This window comes from Saccopteryx bilineata, chromosome 3 (assembly GCF_036850765.1).
Source record: "Saccopteryx bilineata isolate mSacBil1 chromosome 3, mSacBil1_pri_phased_curated, whole genome shotgun sequence".
NCBI classification, from domain to species: Eukaryota; Metazoa; Chordata; class Mammalia; order Chiroptera; family Emballonuridae; genus Saccopteryx; species Saccopteryx bilineata.
The window spans coordinates 83,422,466-83,441,778 of NC_089492.1; the positions used below are offsets into that span (position 1 = coordinate 83,422,466).

The 19,313-nt window shown below is 44.7% G+C and overlaps 1 protein-coding gene and 1 pseudogene across 8 annotated transcripts in view; one reads left to right on the forward strand and one right to left on the reverse strand.

Moving 5' to 3' along the window:
- Positions 1 to 8,741: 8,741 nt before the first annotated feature.
- The window catches only part of NCOA1 (nuclear receptor coactivator 1), a 199,887-nt gene continuing 189,315 nt past the window's right edge, over positions 8,742 to 19,313 (reverse strand). For 5 of the 8 annotated variants that reach the window (XM_066266533.1, XM_066266534.1, XM_066266532.1 and 2 more), the window contains 2 exons: positions 13,990 to 14,079; positions 8,742 to 10,395 (listed from right to left, as the gene is read on the reverse strand). In XM_066266533.1, coding sequence (XP_066122630.1) covers positions 10,225 to 10,395; positions 13,990 to 14,079 — 261 coding nt within the window. In that variant the 3' untranslated portion in view covers positions 8,742 to 10,224. Of the gene's footprint in view, positions 10,396 to 10,480; positions 10,538 to 13,989; positions 14,080 to 19,313 lie in introns of all 8 variants that reach the window. The other 3 variants (XM_066266540.1, XM_066266539.1, XM_066266538.1) reach the window with 3 other exon arrangements.
- On the forward strand, positions 16,167 to 16,239 carry LOC136332570 (small nucleolar RNA U3; annotated as a pseudogene).

Here is a 19,313-nt window from a genome sequence, read left to right on the forward strand (position 1 = left end):
TCTGCCCCTCCGGGGCATCGCTCTGCCGCAACCAGAGCCACTCTAGTGCCTGGGGCAGAGGCCAAGGAGCCATCCCCAGCGCCCGGGCCATCTTTGCTCCAATGGAGCCTTGGCTGCAGGAGGGGAAGAGAGAGACAGAGAGGAAGGAGGGGGGTGGAGAAGCAAATGGGCGCTTCTCCTATGTGCCCTGGCCGGGAATCGAACCCAGGTCCCCCACACGCCAGGCTGACGCTCTACCGCTGAGCCAACCAGCCAGGTGAAAAATTACTTTTGTTGGCCACTCCTCCTCAGTCATCTCTGGGCTTTTCGTCCTCTCCATTTTTTGTTTTGCTTTGTTGAGATGTAACCTACATAGCATCAAATTCACTCACTGAACTGCTCAACCCAATGTTCTTTGGTTTTTTTGAGAGAGAAAGGGAAAGAGGGAGAGAGATAAAGAGAAGAAAAGAGAGGGAAGGAGGTGGGGAGAGAGAGACAGGAAGGGAGAGAGATAAGAAGCATCAATTCTTTGTTGTGGCATCTTAGTAGTTCATTGATTACTTTCTCATCTGTGCCTTGACCAGGGACTCCAGCTGAGCCAGTGACCCCTTGCTCAAGCCAGCAGCCTTGGGCTCAAGCCAGTGACCATGGAGTCATGTCTATGATCCCACGTTCAAGCCAGTGACCCCATGCTCAAGCTGGTGAGCCCACTCTCAAGTCAGTGACCCTGCGGTTTCAAACCTGGGACCTCAATGTTCCACAAATATGCTCTACCCACTGTGCAACCACTGGTCAGGAACAACTCAATGCTTTTAAATAAATTTACTGAGTTATGCAACCATCTCCAGGGTCCTGTTTACACATTCTCATCAGTTCCGTATTCACTGTGCCTGTGTGTAGTCAATCCCTGCTCCACACCCCTAGCCTCAGGCAACCGCTGCTCTGCTTTTCATCTTAACAGAGCAGCCCTTTTTGAAAATTACATTTAAATGTAATCATATGAGGTATTTTGTGCTGGGCTTCTTTCACTTAGCATACAACTTTTGAGGTTCAACCTTTCTGTAGCAGTTATCAATAGTTCGTTCCTTTTTATTCCGGATAGTTATCGATTTAACTATTTTAAATCAATTGACCACAAAGTCAATCATTCTGTTGCAGTGATCTGCGTGTCTATATTAATACCACATTGTATTGACTGCTAACTTTACGGAAATTTTTAAAAATATTTTATTTGTTGATTTTTTAGAGAGAGAGGAGTGAGAGAGAGAGAGAGAGAGAGAGAGAGAGAGAAAGGGGAGGAGCAGGAAGCATCAACTCCCATATGTGCCTTGACCAGGCAAGCCCAAGGTTTCGAACCGGTGACCTCAGTGTTCCAGGTCGACGCTTTATCCCATTATGCCACCACAAGTCAGGCCACTATCCCCAAACCTACTCCTACCCCTAAAACAAATCCTACCCCTAATCCTACCCCTAACCCTACTCCTACACCTAAACCTTGCACAAACCATACCCCTAACAATACACATAACCCTAACCCTAACCCTATCACTACCTGTACCAGTAACCCTACCTCTAACCCTAACCATACCCCTACTTCTAACTCTACCCCTACAACTTCTACCCATACCTCTAAACCTATCCCTAACCCTACCCTTAAGTATAACCATAACCAAACCCTACCCTAACCCCTACCCCTACCCCTACTTCTAATCCTATCCCTATTCCTACCCTTACCCCTACCCCTAAACCTAACCCTACTCCAACACCTACCCCTATGCCTAGACATCTCCCTACCCCTAATTCTACCCTTACCCCTCCCCTACTTCTAAACCTAACACTAACCCTTCCCTTAACCCTAATGCTATCCCTCACCCTACATCTACCCCTAAACCTACTTCTACCTTAATCCTTCATCCTACCCCTAACTCTACCCTTAACCCTACCCCTACCTCTGCCCCTATCCTAACACTATCCCTGAGTCTAAACCTACCCTTACCCCTAGCCAAAATTCTACCCACTTGTACCCCTAATCCTACCACTAACCCTAACCCTAAACCTAACCCTACCCATAAACCTACCTCTAAACCTACCTTTATCCCTACTGATAACCCTAACACTGACCCTACCCTTACCCCTAATCCTACCCTAAAGCCTACATCTACCTTTACCCATACCAATAATTCTAATACTACCCCTAACCCTGACCCTACACCTACTCCTAACACTAACCCTGTCCCAACCCCTACCAATAATTCTAATACTACCCCTAACCCTAACCCTAACCCTAACCCTACACCTACTCCTAACACTAACCCTGTCCCAACCCCTACCAGTACCCTTACCCCTATCCTAATCCCTACCACTTTCTAAAACTAAACCTACTTTTAACCCTACCCTTGCCCTCAAAACTACCCATACCCTTACCCTAAACCTATTCCTACACCTAAACCTAACCCTACACCAACCCCTACCCTTACCCCTACCCCTACCACTTACCCAAACCCTAACCCTACCACTAATTCTACCGCAACACATAACCCTACTACTACCCCTACCCCTACCCCTAATCATACTCCTAATCCTAAACCTACCTGTACCCCTAACCCTAATCCTAACCCTACCTCTACAACTAACCGACCATTATTCCTACCCTACAGCTACAACTACCTCTACAAATACCCCTACCGCTAAACCTAACCCTACCTCTACAATATCCCTGACCAAACATTACCTTTACCCTACCACTACTTCCAAACCTACCCCTACCCTATCCTTACCCCTACCCCTAACTCTAAACCTACTCCATCCATACACCTACCCCTACCCATAACCCTAACCATACCCAAGCCTAACGTGAACCCACCCCTACCCCTACCCCTACAACTACTCCTATCCCAAATGCTAACCCTAACCCTAACCTTACCCCTAACCCGAATTCTACCACTACCCCAACCCTATCACTACCACTACCCTTACCCCTGCCCCTCCCCTTAACCATAACCATAATTCTTATCCTACACTGACACTACCACTACCCCACCTCTAAACTTACCCCTACATGTACCCTACTCCTAACACTAACCTTAACCCTACCCTACCCCTAATTCTACCCCAATATCTAACCCTAACTCTATCCCTACCCCTACCCGTAATCCCACATCTACCTTTACCTATCTCCCTAGCCCTACCACTAACCTTACCGGTAACCCAAGACCTAACCCTAAAACTACCCTTACCTCTACACCTACACCTACCCTTACCATTACTCTTACACCTAATCCTACCACTACCCCTAACCCTACCCTTAAACCAACCCCTACATCTATCTCTACCTTTACCCAAAACCCTATCCCTAACACTAACCCTAAATCAGGGGTGGGGAACCTTTTTGGATGAGAGCCATGAACGCCATATATCTTAAAATGTAATTCCGTGAGAGCCATATAACGACCCATGTACATTACACATTATCCAATAAAAATTTGGTGTTGTCCCAGAGGACAGATGTGATTGGCTCCAGCCATCCGTAACCATGAATATGAGCGGTAGGAAATGAATGGATTGTAATACATGAGAATGTTTTATATTTTTAACGTTATTACTTTTTTTATTAAAGATTTGTCTGCAAGCCAGATGCAGCCATCAAAAGAGCCACATCTGGCTCATGAGCCATAGGTTCCCAACCCCTGTCCTAAACCAAATCCTACTCCTACCCCTACTCATAATGCTACCCCTAATGCTAATCCTACCCCTAACACTACCCCTACCTCTAAACCTACCCCTATTCTTTGTTCTACCCCTACATCTTCCCCTACCTGTACACTTAAATGTAATCCTACCCCTACCCCTAAACCTACCCCTAACCCTACCCCAACTCCTAGTTCTGACTCATACAACAAACTCTACCCCTACCCCTTACCCACAACTACCCCTACTGCTAAGCCTACCCCTAACCCTTATCCTAACCTTACCAATAACCCTACCTCTACCCTTAACATTAACCCTACTCCTAACCCTACCCCTACAACTTCTACCCCTACCACTCCATTACTACCCTTACCTCCCAACTCCTCAAACTATCCCTACTCATATCCACCTACCACTCCACCTAACACTACCCCTAACCCTACCTGTCCCACTACCTCTACCCCTCCAATTCCCCATAACCTACAAATCCCCCTAACCTACCGCTACAACTACCCGTACCTCTACCCCAGCCACTCTCCCTACCCCTAGGCCTATCATTCCCCGGTGCCACCATTCCATCTACCCCTATCACTACCACACGCCCTAACCCAACTACTCCCCCTACGCCTACCCATACCACTCTCCCTAACCCTACCACTCCCTGTACACCTATCCCTACAACTCCCCCTACACCTATCTCCCTACCCCTACCACTACCTCTCAACCTACCCCTACCCTACCACTCCCCTACACCTGCAGATATTTCTAATCCTACCATTCCTCTCATGCCTACCACTCCCCATACCTTTACCCCTAACACACTTCCAAATCCTACCACTACCCCTATGCCTGCCTCTCTCCATACACCTACCATTCCCCTGCCCCTACCACTCCACCTAACTGTATATCTAACCCTACCACCACCACTTCCCTAGTCTTCTTACACCTACCCCTACACCTAATATTACCCCTACCCTTACCTCTCCCACTACTCCTACCACTACCACTCCACCTACCCCTACAACTAAACCTACCCCAACTCCTATCCCTAACACTACCCCTACCCCTAATCCTCCCCCTACACCGAACACTACCCCATTGCTCCCCTTACCTTTGCACCAAACCTGACCACTCTCCCTACCCCTACCCGTAGACACCCTATTCCTACCCCACCACTCCCTTTGTTTACTGCTACCACTCCCTTTACCGCTCTCCTAACCCTATCCCTAACACTTCCCCTACCCCTGCCACTCACCATAACACTACCACTCTCCCTCCCCTCCCCTTATCCCTACCTCTACCACTCCCCCTACCCATACCACTAAAATTACCCCTACCCCTCCCCAAAACCACTACCCTTAGCATCCCCCCTACTCCTACCACTCTTTTAATCCTTCTCCCTACTGCTACCCCTACCCCTTTTCCTACCTCTCCAAATACCACTACCTTCACTACTCCCTATTCCTACCACACTTTCTACCCCTACCTATATCATTCCCCCTACCCCTATACCTAACCCTACAAGTAACCCTACTCCTACCCCTATATCTCCCCTTGCCCCTACCCCTACCACTCCCCCTATCCCTACACCTAATTCTACACCTAACCCTGGGGTAGGGGTAGTAGAAGTGGTAGGTGTAGGGGGAGTGATAAGGGTAGCAAAAATGGTAGGGATAGGAGTGGTAAGGGAAGTGTCAGGGGTAGGGGTGGGGGTGTGGGTAGATGTAGGGGGAGGAGTAGCAGATTGAGTGGTAGGGGAAGTGGTAGGGGTAGGTGGAGTAGGGGGAGTGGTAGGGGCAGGGGTAAGTGTAGGGGTAGGGGAGTGGTAGGTGTAGTCCCCCATGTGAATATAAGCTCTGGGAGGGAAGGGTCCATGTCTGGGAGGGAAGGATCCTATGAAAGGATCCTTCCATATCTCTACTACGTTGGATAAAAATAATAAAATGTACTAAATGAATCAATGAGGCCAGAGCTTTGTGTTTCTTCAATTTTGTTAAGAGCTCCTGTGGCAATAAAAATAAAAAATAAAACTAATTTGGCGCTGGCAGGAAAGGTTCTGACAGGAGAATAATTCTTTTGGCAGTTTTCTCCAATCAAAAGGATTAATGGACTTAACTCATCAAGATCTTTTTCTGAGATACAGGACTGGCCAAGGGTCAAGGTTGCTCTGAATTATTCTCTTTACTCAAGTGGAGCTGCTCTCCTGGAAAGATCAGTTAGTTAACAAGGAATCAGCACAGCGTACTGTGTAAACAGACAGTTGTCCTTTCTTTTTCTTTGTCATGACCCAGAATACAGTTTATAGGTACAGAGCCTATCTTAGGCAAATCTATAAAGTGGATGAAGATTCTGTATATCAACCTCTTTTTCCTCAATTCTTTCTACACACACACACACACACACACACACAGATTGATTTGAGAGGAAGGGAAAAACATCGATTTATTGTTCCACTTATTTATGCATTCATTGGTTGGTTTTTGTATGTGCCCTAACCAGGGATCAAACCCACAACCTTGGTGTGTTAGAACGGCACGCTAATCACCTGAGTACCTGGCCAAGGCCTCTATTTGTTTTTCTTTTTTTGTGTGTGACAGAGAGACACACACACACACAAAGAGAGGGACGGACAGGGACAAACAGGAAGGGAGATGAGAAGCATCAATTCTTCGTTGGGGCTCAGCGACCTTTGGGCTCAAGCCAATGGCCATGGGGTCATGTCTATGATCCCACACTCAAGCCAGCAACCCAGCGTTCAAGCCAGCGACCTTGGGGTTTTGAACCTGGGTCCTCCACATCCTAGTCCGAAGCTCTATCAACACTGCCACTGCCTGGTCAGGCTCTATTTGTTTTTCTAACAGCCTTATCACAACTACCTTAGGATAAATTTAAATCAATGTTTAGCCTCATTTAAGAGAATCAGCATCTAAGAGAAGTATCCAAACTTTGGGAAAAAAGGTCATATTCCCCCAAAATTCGACTTCAGACAACAGCTATCAAATACGTGCATATTTATGTGTAGAAACATGTGTGGGATACACCACCCTCTCCCCTGCCCTCTACTAAGTATTACTCTCGCTTACGCTCCTTACCCAGGCTCTACTTGGCCAAGTATTATTGGATTTAAGCTATCTTAAAAACACACAAGTAAGAAACAAGGCTGAATATAAAATGCACTGTCAGACTGAAGGAGCCACCTCAATTAAGATTCAGCATCTGGGCCCTGGCTGGTTGGCTCAGTGGTAGAGTGTTGGCCTGGCGTGCAGGAGTCCTGGGTTCGATTCCCGGCCAGGGCACACAGGAGAAGCGCCCATCTGCTTCTCCACCCCTCCTCTCTCTCTCTCTCTCTCTTCCCCTCCTGCAACCAAGGCTCCATGGGAGCAAAGTTGGCCTGGGCGCTGAGGATGGCTCTGTGGCCTCTGCCTCAGGCACTAGAATGGCTCTGGTTGCAACAGAGCATTGCCCCCTGGTGGGCGTGCCGGGTGGATCCTGGTCAGGCTCATGCGGGAGTCTGTCTGACTGCCTCCCTGTTTCCAACTTCAGAAAAATACAAAAAAAAAAAGAAAAAAAAGATTCAGCATCTGCATAATAACCATCAGTACATAAAAATCAGCAATTGCTAGAGATACAATATCTTGTGATTCTGCAGTGCTGCCTGGACCAGATTTCCTGGATAACAGGCTGGACTAGTGTGTTTCATCATAAGACAATAGTCAAAGTCCGAATTTCCTCAAGGCTCACTATCTATCATGACTTCACTCTGACCTTCTCAAATTTCACTGAGCTGAGCTGGTTGGTATTAGGATGACTTCCAGGATCTTTGGCTTCAGGGACCTTTTCTTTTATTATCTTTTTTTTTTTTTTTTTCATTTTTCTGAAGCTGGAAACAGGGAGAGACAGTCAGACAGACTCCCGCATGCGCCCGACCGGGATCCACCCGGCACGCCCACCAGGGGCGATGCTCTGCCCACCAGGGGGCGATGCTCTGCAATCTGGTCGCCATGTTGCGACCAGAGCCACTCTAGCGCCTGGGGCAGAGGCCACAGAGCCATCCCCAGCGCCCGGGCCATCTTTGCTCCAATGAGCCTTGGCTGCGGGAGGGGAAGAGAGAGACAGAGAGGGAAAGCGCGGCGGAGGGGTGGAGAAGCAAATGGGCGCTTCTCCTGGGTGCCCTGGCCGGGAATCGAACCCGGGTCCTCCGCACGCTAGGCCGACGCTCTACCGCTGAGCCAACCGGCCAGGGCCTCTTTTATTATCTTTTAATTACCCGTTAGTCATTTTGGGCTTTTGCAATTCCTGAAGGATGTAGGTTTTCATTTCTTTCCTGTAAATGAAGAGGCAACCCATGAGGTTGTTAAACAAATTCTATTCAGTAGCTGGAAAAGTGCATTTCCTGTGGAATGACAGGAATTACATAGAAGCAAGCAATTTTATTTTCCTCAAATGTAGCAATAATTTTAATCTGTACATACATAAAACAAACAGTGCAATTATAAAACCTTGAAGGTGACATGCATTCTTTAAGGTGCAGTTGGGATGGGGGAGGATGTTAGCATCTCCAATTTTCCTTACCACTTTTTTTTCTAGTTCCTTATGCAAAAGTACTGAGTCAGGAAACTTCATCTGGAATGCTGAAGTTAAAGGTGAACTTCCTGAAGTCTGCACGTCTAAATATCACAAACAGAACAGAAATGACATTCTAGAGCAGTCTGGTAGGGACTAGAATAATATGGCTGGGCTTTCAAGCTGGGAATGAATGAAATCAGGGATGCATTTTCTGAAAAACTAAAAGAGATAATGTTTGTAAGTGAGTGTCCTATTTCTCTTTCATAGTGCTACCCACATGAGCCCTTCCACCAATCTTTCGATTCGGTGCTATACTTTCTGAATAGATGCTGTTCAATGGAGTTATCTGTAACTAGGGGTGGTGAGATGCAGAAAGGAGGATCTGGGAAAATGGCTTCTTCCTTGATGTCTGAGTCCAAGCTCCTTTTCCATTGTGAGTTCTTATGGCCTTTTCTCTGCCGTGGAAGCAGAGGTCGCTGGTGCAAGTGTCGGGTGTTGTCATCATTCACAGGCCCAGGAGTGCAGGAAAAGGCGAGCGATGGGGGGTGTGCGTTTGCTTCTTCCACAATACCTTTCTCAAGCTTTCCTGGCCTTGCAGTAGAACGTATAGAACTAGGTCAGTTCACTAGGTCCTTGACTCAGGCCAGGATGAGACAAGATGTGACAGAGTGACAAGAGACAAAGGGAAAATATGCTACCTATTAGCCTCAGAGCAGAATAAATTTATATTTGCACTGATGAAAATTCAAATTCCCAAAGTCAATCTAAAAAATGTAGGAAGTTATTCTTTGAGTACTAACTTTTTTCTGTACAAGTAGCCTGTGCACATCTGGCGGCGGCTCCCGTGCTGCTCTCCCGTGGGGAGCCCGGCGCTCCCGGGCGGCTCCAGCCCATCTGAGTGGCGCTTCCTGGCAGCTGGTGTTTTGACTTGAACCCCAAAGTAAATCCATACATGGTGTCACAGTTATTAAAATAATGAAATATTACTAGCCAAATGTAACTGCAATTCAATCAATGTTATATTTCACACGCAAATATAGAAAAATCAAGAGTATGATAATAAAATCATAAAATTAAACAGAAGGAAATGAATTTCTACAAGAAATCAAATACATTTACAGTGAGATTTAAAGGGAAAAATAAGCTACTTGGATCATAAATTTTATTTTATTTTAAATAACTTCAGCTACCTCAGCTGTTAATAAAAAGCAGAAAGAACAGGCTGCCTTTCCAGATTGAATCAGAAAACTGTATCTACAATAATTGACAGAACTCGCTGCTTGTCCTTCACCCATCTCATCAAAAATTATTGCATTTTCCCCAAACTGTATTTTTTGGATTCCCCTGTGAATACACTGATTTCGTCCCCATTCCTGGAGGCATGTTGGTTTAAATCCATCTTTAAAAAAAGGAGAAGGGATATGTATGTGGAGGCAAAATATTCTCTTGTAGCCAACAGATACAGAGTTGCTAGAAGAAGCTGATTGTACACACAAGCTGCCTGGGGTCAGGAAGGGCTGTTGATTCAGAGACACGTGACAGCCTTTGGTGGCTGGGCACGGGCTGGGCATGGGCACAGCACAGGCACTGCCCGGGGCAGTCGGCAGTCGGAGCTGAGCTGGCGGAGGCGGAGCTGAGCTGGCGGAGGCGGAGCTTCATCTTCCCCTTGGGACTTGTTTTGGTTCTCCTCCAAAGGCCTTCATCCAGATAAGAAGCCAATGACTGATTATAAAAATAAGAATAATTAAATTTGGCTCAAGAAATAGATTGTCCAACTGTTCTGCCTTGTTATTTTTCAATATCCAAGGCCTTTACAAAGAAACAAAAACATCTCTCAATCTCCCAACAAAAGTGAACTCCTTTTTTTTTTTTGCTCCAAATGCAACGACCTGAAGAATGGCTGCAGATTGAGATATCAAAAATCTCAGAAAAATATATATTTGTATATCTCTGTATGTCTATTATTTAAATTTCACATTCCTTTAAAAGTGGTTATTCAGTCAGTAGCTGCTGAAGGAGGCTCTTCTGCTGGGCCTGGGGAGTCTGTGGTCCTGCCGTGGGTTTTTGAGTTCCCAGTGGACCAGGCTGGTTCAGGTAAGGGTCCCCTCCTACCAGATTCACTGTACACTGGACGTCAGCAAACACCTGAACCTGTTGCACCTGCTGGAACACAAATAAAAGATGTGTTTAGACAGAAGGGTCTGCCCCCCCGGCTTATGAGTGGGTACTACTTGAAGTGGAAACTCACTAGAGCATTCCTCTAGTCTGTAGTCACCACAGAGAAGAACTCTTCTGTCTTCTTGTCCTACAAAAAGAAAATCGCTGCACTCATTTTGCTCAGGGTTCTGGAAAGTTCACACTTTAAGAATAAAATAAAAATCGGAATGGTCAAGCCTCCTACAGGGTTGCCATCAATACCAAAAGTGAGCATTGTTGCCAATATTGCCTAGATTGGGAAAAGCCCAGTTTCAGAGTCTGGGTATCCAGTGGTGGGTTTAAAAAAAAACACCACATTATTTGGAAAACTGGTTTAAAAGCATTCTATGGATGACTTTAGGATAAAAGAAATCTTTATAAGGTTAGAAAATTAAGGGCTTTAATTTAGTATTAGCAAAATAAAACCACCACAACTCAGTAACAGGACATCAGCATTACTAAAGTTAATGTCCAGAAGGTTTGTGTAGTATCTAAACATACTATTACGTAGCTTCTTGATATATTGCCTTTAGAATTATAGCAAAATATAAGCAGAACAATTTTATATTTAACTTCTTTTTCCTGATAGACAATCTGTTTAACCACGAGTTAAAAAATAACAGCAAACCTCTAGCTGAAACAGTGTGAATTTTCCCTTTATATTATTTGAAAACGTCTAGAGTTGCATAGTTCTAGCATTTTCTTCTGGGAAAACAAAACCAGAAGTTAGTCTTTACCAATCAGTCTTATTAAAACTGATGAAGGCCAATATCACACTTGTGAATGTTCCAGAACAAGAATGGAGAAGCCTCCTTAGTCTCATCCAAGTATATTTAAATGTCTCAAGCTTTTGGCAAACTTGTGCTTTGTGTTTAATAGGTCCCTGAAGTATTTTAGATCAGTGATGCATTTTTGGGGGCCATTCATCACTAATTCATGCCAATTACATTCAGCTTTTCTGAACAATCTTTTATCTTAATCAAATAAAAGTTGTTTTGCATCAACCTTCACTGTTCAAAGGTCAAATGACCCCATGATCCAATTGCTGTATGGGTCTAACCCAGGTCCTCTTGATCCAGGGACTGCTCATGTCTACTCTCTCAGCTAAAAGCAGACATCCCTGAGCTTTTTAGTGTGCGATGAATTAAATCTCTACTTAGATTAGCACATTTCTCTCCTTTGCCTCCCTTTTTTCATCCTCCTCTTTCCCCAGTTTCCAAAATTTTGCCTCACATGTGCCCATTTGTTGTTTTCTTTGGGGCTCTTTCTTGTGTATCTAAGCTATACCAACTCTATGGCTCTATTCTCCAGCTGCTGCTGCGTTCACCCCCACCCTCGCTCTTCATAATTCCTCATTCTTACCTGTTAGTCCAGAGCTCCCTTGCCTCCTCTCCCCACACCAGCCATCTCCCTACCAGCCCTCTTCCTGCTTCTCTACTCCGTGCTCTTTTCCGGTTCTCTCTTCTGTCTTGCCTCCTCCTCATCCCAGCTCTCCAAAGACAGCCGGCCCCCAGCGCTATCCTTGTCCTCTTCTCCTGTTCTGTTCCTTCTCCTTTTCTGTACATCTGTCCTTATAGTTCTCACTCCACAACTTGTTTGGCAAAAACAAAAACATTGGAGCCAAGAGAGATTTCATGATGAGCTATAGCATGAAGTAGATTCTGCTACTGAAACTTACAATGAGCACAAACTATAGTGCTTTTAGGCACTGACTGGTTAAAACAGTATGTTTCAACTTATGAAATATGGGAGCAAAGCATAATGTATTTCTGTCCTCACTTAAAAACATTCTTGATAAAGTCATGAAAAAACAAACTAAAAAGAAAATTCTGCTTCTTTAAAAAAGAATGCCTTTTTAAAAGATAGTCTTTATTAAAATTTTGAAGAAAAAAAAAAAAGGAAAAGATTAAACCAAGCCCTAAAAAGTACATATTTAATACTGTCCCAGGGCTCAGGAACTTTAAAACTTGCTGTTTTAACTAATCTGTTGAGCTCCCCAGCATATGTCTCTGTAGGTGTGAGACTTTCAAAAACTTCTAATGAACGAAGACTTCATCTTCCAAATTAAAAAAAAAATCCCCTCTTTTCAGCCTCACAGAATCCTGACCCTATTCCCTAATGCTTCAACTATGGACACAGCCTCCTCACTGGCCTTTCTCCTACTGGGCTGGCTGCCCATTCTCTCCCTTTCCCTTCCTCCTCCATTCGTCCCCACTAAGATGCAGCCTTAACTGGCACTTTGATCTTTGTTCCCTCTCAGGGATGATGCTTCATCTGCAAGAGTGCATCCAAACCCCTAAGTTTAGCATTCGAGGCCCCAGGATGTTTGCTCTAATCTACCAAGTTTAATTCCTGTGCATTCTTATTACACACCCTTTTCCTCCTTCAGTGAATCTGGTTTCCAGGCCTCTGCTAAGATACTACTGTTGCCCTGTGTGGTCCCCCCATTTCCAATCCCCTAGACTTGCAAGTCCACCCCTACCAGCTCCAGCAGCCAACCCAAATACCCTTCTCCTTCACGTGGCCTTGCTAACTACCCTTCAAGGCCTAGTTCAGTCCCGTCTCCTGAAATGCTCTTCTAACCATTTCTCCTTTAAAAAAAAAAACACTTATGGCTCTTGTTACTTGTAACAAAACTTGAGTTTCCCTTGTTTGATTAAGTGACAATATATGTACATAGCTATGTGTTTTATCTTTCAATAGGCCCTAAGCGGTATAGCAGAAAGAGCCTGAACTTCAGCGTTAGAAGGACCTGGGTTCGAACCTTGGTTCTGCCACTTTCTAGCTTTGTGAATTGTGCATCCAGTTAAATCCCCTCGGATTCTGTTTCTTTAGCTGTGAACAAAAGGAATACCACCTCCTTCATAGGGTCACAGTGAGGCTTACAGGAGACAGGTGGGCCTGAATGTGCCTGGCAAACCAGAACCATTTCACAAACCTAACTTCACCTCCTCACCTCTTTGCACAGCTTACCTAAAGGGCAAGTGTGTCTCATCTTTCTTTGTATTGGCACATTAGCATAATGCTGGCATTTAAAAACAAATTTTAAAATATTTATATTTACTAAGAAACTAAAGATGAAACCAAAATTACTGAAGTGAATTAAAACCTGCAATATTCCTAAAGTTAGATTAACATAGAAAAGTGGCCACCCATGCTTTTTATATTGTTTTAAAACAAACTTCTACAAGTGGGCAGAGTACCCAGCAGACTTTTACCTGAATTTACTGAGATCTTTTGAGGTACTTTGATTACATATGAATTTGAGCACTGTGTTTACAAAATAATTATTAGTGGCCATATTGAATTAAACCTTCTGAAAGCTTACTCCACTTAACCCTCTCAACAATCCTATACAGCAAGTATCTAGTTAGTTCTGTTGGTTCTATAGCAGCCCAGGGGAGCTCCCTAAATGCCCAAGATGACAGAGCTAAGAAGAGAATGGCCAGGACTCACACCCAGGTCCAACTCCAAGGGCAGGCTCTTAACTACGATGCTGCACAATTTTCTGTGTCTACAGGGGACAATAGACAGCTCCGGGCTTAGAATTCTCTTACTGACCTGGGTTCCATCTGCTTCTGTTTTGAGAAGGTCAGTAGATGAAAGCTGGTTGCAGTAAAGGCCTGTGTGTCTCAGTGCTGAATCATTTATCTATTCAAGATAAATATAAGACCAAGTTATAAGCTGGTTGTTTAAGCTGAAGAGCAAATTCTTGAATGAAAACAATCTCACTGACAGAAAAGTAATAGAAGGATAGAAATAAAATGCTCAGTAACTGACTATGTTGTAGAAGACAGGACAGCGGTTCCCTCCATAGGGGTGGTTCTGTTGTATATTTTTTGCCTATATAGTTATATAATATTTGTTTTTTTTAAAAAAAGGATTTTGGCCCTGGCCAGTTGGCTCAGTGGTAGAGCGTCGGCCTGGCGTGCAGAAGTCCCAGGTTCGATTCTCAGCCAGGGCACACAGGAGAAGCGCCCATCTGCTTCTCCACCCCTCCTCCTCTCCTTCCTCTCTGTCTCTCTCTCCCCCTCCCGCAGCGAGGCTCCATTGGAGCAAAGATGGCCCGGGCGCTGGGGATGGCTCCTTGGCCTCTGCACCAGGCGCTGGAGTGGCTCTGGTCGCGACAGAGCGACGTCCCGGAGGGGCAGAGCATCGCCCCCTGGTGGGCGTGCCGGGTGGATCCCAGTCGGGCGCATGAGGGAGTCTGTCTGACTGTCTCTCCCCGTTTCCAGCTTCAGAAAAATAAAAAAAGGATTTTATTTATTCATTTTAGAGAGGGGGTAGGGAGAGAGAGAGAAAGAGAAAGGCCGGGGGGGAGGAGTGGGAAACATCAACTCCTGGTTGCTTGTCATGTGTGCCTTGACCAGGCAAGCCCAGTGTTTCGAACTGGTGACCTCAGCATTCCAGATCAATGCTCTATCCACTGTGCCACCACAGGTCCAATGTATATTATACATGATACTTCAGTAAAAAGTTAATTCACACACACAACAGTTAATTACCAAAAGACTTCCACTACCAATCAAGATTTAGTAATAGGGATCAGATTTATCCTCTGCGTGAATCAATTAAAAAATTGGACAAAATGTATGAAATGAAGGTACTTAAGATGTTGGACAAAGGCAATAAAAGAAAGCTATCCCTAAGAGTTGAGAAACAATTGAGGTGCATCCTATGCTTACTCCAGCCTACTGCCTAGAGACAATTCCCAGGCGGTAGCATGGAGACAGGGAACCCAGGCAGTGCCTGGCACGCTTCCTGAGTTGTGAAGATGCAACTGGAAGCCTGAGACAGCCAAGGCAGCTGGACTTCACAGGGCAGAATACCAGATGAGAGAGAGAGCTACACAGAAAGAAAGTTTTGAAGATCTGGAGACCCCCTTGAGTCTACAGCTCAGTACTGATCAGCTAACGATGTCAGTGAACTACTCAAAGCAGAGAAATGATTCACCTGAATAGATTTACAGGGAATAATTTCCAAAGATCACACAGAGCTGGGACTAGGTCTTGATCTCATCATAATTCATGCAGTAACAAGTAGTGTGCTAGAAAGATTTTGTTTCCATAGTAGGGTACAGTTTCCCTATATGTACTACATTGGCTCTGGTTCCACTAAAGAAAAAAGCAAGTACTGAAAGGATCAATTTTTTTCCCTGAGAAAGTAAGAGGGGAGAGAGTAGGGAGGGAGAGAGGAAGAGAGTGGGGAGAGAGGGAGGAAGGGAGGAAGGGGGAGAGGGGGGAAGAGAGAAGAGAGAGAGAGAGAGAGAGAAGCATCAACTCATTCCATACTTAGTTGTGCCATTGATTGCTTCTCATATGTGCCCTGACCAGGGCTTGAACCAGCAACCTCAAGACACTACTGGCCAAGCCTCAAACTGTTTTCAAGTAACTTAGTCACTTCCCCCCAAAATGCTCAACAATATTTATATGAATATCAATAAGGTAAAATTCATATGTCTAGATTCCAATAAAAAATTATCAGGTCTGCAAAGTAGCAGAAAAATATGACCCATAATGAAAAGTCAATCAATTGAAACCAACCCCAAAATAATACAGATGATAGAACTGATAAGTAAGAATATTAAGACCATTGTTATAATAGTTCAAGAAGAGAGAGAAAAAACTCAATATGTTAAGAGATATGAGAGGTATAAAAAAGGTACAAATTGAATTTCTAGACAAGAAAAATGCATTGGATAAAATGAACAGGTCAGACATTGCAAAAGAAAAGATCTTAAGACTATACTTTCAGGGATCATTTCTATAGTTTGTTACTAGAAAAGATCAGTGAACCTGAAGCTACAGCAATAGAAACTACCCAAAATGAAACACACATAGAAAAATGGTTGACCTTGCAGCCCCAAAACAAATCCCCAAACCCACTGAATCAGTGAGCTGTGGGACAACTGCAAGTGGCCTACTATAAGTATAACTGAAATCTCTCTGAAGGAGGGTGGGGCTGGTGACAACAAAATATTTGAAGAAATAATGGCTGGTATTTTCCCAAATTTGATGAAGATTATACAGCCATAAATCAAGAAGCTCCCTGAAGCTCAACCATTCATAAGAACCATGAATAAAATCACACTAAAACATATCATAATCAAATTGCTTAAAATCGGTGAAAAAGTGAATGTTAAAAGCAGTCGGAGAGGGGGGAAAAATGAACATGTACAACCTGACTGGTGCAGGCGCAGTGAATAGAGCATGACCTGGGACACTGAGGTCCCAGGTTCGAAACCCTGAGGTCACTGGTTTGAGTGTGGGCTCATCCAGCTTGAGCGCAGGGTCGCCAACTTGAGCATGGGATCATCACCATAATCCCACGGTCCCTAGCATGAAGCCCAAGGTCGCTGGCTTGAGCAAGGGGTCACTGGCTCGGCTGGAGTCCCCTGATCAAGACACATATGAGAAGCAATCAATGAACAACTAGAAAACTAGAAGTGCCATAATTATGAGTTGATGCTTCTCATCTTTCTCCGTTCCTGTCATCTGTCTCATGCTAAAAGCAAGCAAACAAACAAATATACAAAAACATATACACAGAAACAAAGATTAAATGACAGCAGACATCAGAAATATTGCAGTGGACCAACATCTTTTTTTTTTTTTTAATTTATTTTTCTGAAGCTGGAAACAGGGAGAGACAGTCAGACAGACTCCCGCATGCGCCCGACCGGGATCCACCCGGCATGCCCATCAGGAGGTGACGCTCTGCCCACCAAGGGGCGATGCTCTGCCCCTCCGGGCGTCGCTCTGTTGCGACCAGAGCCACTCTAGCGCCTGGGGCAGAGGCCAAGGAGCCATCCCCAGCGCCCGGGCCATCTTTGCTCCAATGGAGCCTCGCTGCGGGAGGGGAAGAGAGAGACAGAGAGGAAGGAGAGGGGGAGGGGTGGAGAAGCAGATGGGTGCTTCTCCTGTGTGCCCTGGCTGGGAATCGAACCCGGGACTTCTGCACGCCAGGCCGACGCTCTACCACTGAGCCAACCAGCCAGGGCCTGGATCAATATCTTTAAAGTACTAAAAAGCTAAAACTGCCAACCTAGAATTCAGGGAAAAGAATTTTCAGAGATAAGGTGATCTGTCCCTCCATCTCCCTCAAAAAAAGACAAAAAAAATAATAATAAGCCTCATGGACACAGACAACAGTGCAGTTAATTGTGGGGGTGGTGGGTGGAGGAGGATATAGGGCAGGGGTCAGGAACCTATGGCTCGTGAACCAGATGTGGCTCTTTTGATGGCTGCATCTGGCTCGCAGACAAATCTTTAATAAAAAAAATGTTAAAAATATAAAACATTCTCATGTATTACAATCCATTCATTCCCTACTGCTCATGTTTATGGTTGCGGGTGGCTGGAGCCAATCACAGCTGTCCTCCGGGACAACACCAAATTTTTTTGGATAATGTGTAACATACATGGGTCATTGTATGGCTCTCATGGAATTACATTTTTAAATATGTGGCGTTCATGGCTCTATCAGCCAAAAAAGGTCTCAACCCCTGATATAGGGGAAGAAACGGTAATGGACAGAGACCTGACTTGGGGGATGAACACACAATAAAGTGTACAGAGATGCGCTGTAGAATTGGGCACCTGAAACCTGTAAAATTATGTTAACCAGTGTCACTCCAATACAATTCAGTTAAAAGGCAAAAATAAAATAAAATAAAATAAAACAAAAACTTATTCACACATATAAACACTAAAAGAAGTCATCACCTGGAGACCTAAAGAAAGTGCTTCAGGCAGAAGGAAAAGGATACCGGATGGAAATTTACACCCACACAAAGGAATGAAGAACATTGGAAAAAACTACATGGGTAAATATAAAAGACTTCTTATTTAAATTTTTAGAACATATAGTTGACTGTTTAAAGTTAAAAGTACTAACAATATTCTGTGGGGTATGTAGACATAATATGTATGACAACAAAAGCCCAGGAGGGGAGAAATATGTATATTATAGCCAACAAATGAGATAAAGTAAAATGAATTTAAATGTTCAATTAGACCAAAAAAAAAAAAAAAGGCAAGAAATGGAACAACAATAAAAAAAGAGACTTTTAAATCTAACCATATCAATAATCACATTAGGCCCTGGCCAGTTGGCTCAGTGGTAGAGCATTGGCCTGGCGTGCAGGAGTCCTGGGTTCGATTCCTGGCCAGGGCACACAGGAGAAGCACCCATCTGCTTCTCAACCCCTCCCCCTCTCCTTCCTCTCTGTCTCTCTCTTCCCTTCCTGCAGCCAAGGCTCCACTGGAGCAAAGTTGGCCCGGGCGCTGAGGATGGCTCTGTGGCCTCTGCCTGAGGCGCTAGAATGGCTCTGGTTGCAACAGAGCAACACCCCAGATGGGCAGAACGGACAGAGCACCCCCCCCCGGGGGCATGCCGGGTGGATCCCGGTCCGGCACATGCGGGAGTCTGTCTGACTGCCTCCCCGTTTCCAACTTCAGAGAGAAAAAAAAAAAAAATCATTAAATGTAAATGGGTTAACCTCTCCAATGAAAAGGCAGAGAATGTCAAATTGAATATAAAAAAGCAAAACCCACTATGTAAGAAATATCCTTTAAATCAGCGGTTCTCAACCTGTGGGTCGCGACCCCGGCGGGGGTTGAACGACCAAAACACAGGGGTCGCCTAAAGCCATTGGAAAGGCGACCCCTGTGTTTTGGTCGTTCGACCCCCACCGGGGTCGCGACCCACAGGTTGAGAATCGCTGCTTTAAATGTAATATTCTTTAATGTAATTCATTATAATTTTTATTATTTTGTTAAGTCTACTGTAGATAGTGAATAATTCTAATAACTGAATAAGAACAAGATAAAAAGGACAAGAAATCATCCTATTCAGTTCTTTTATTTTGCTAGAAGATATGGATC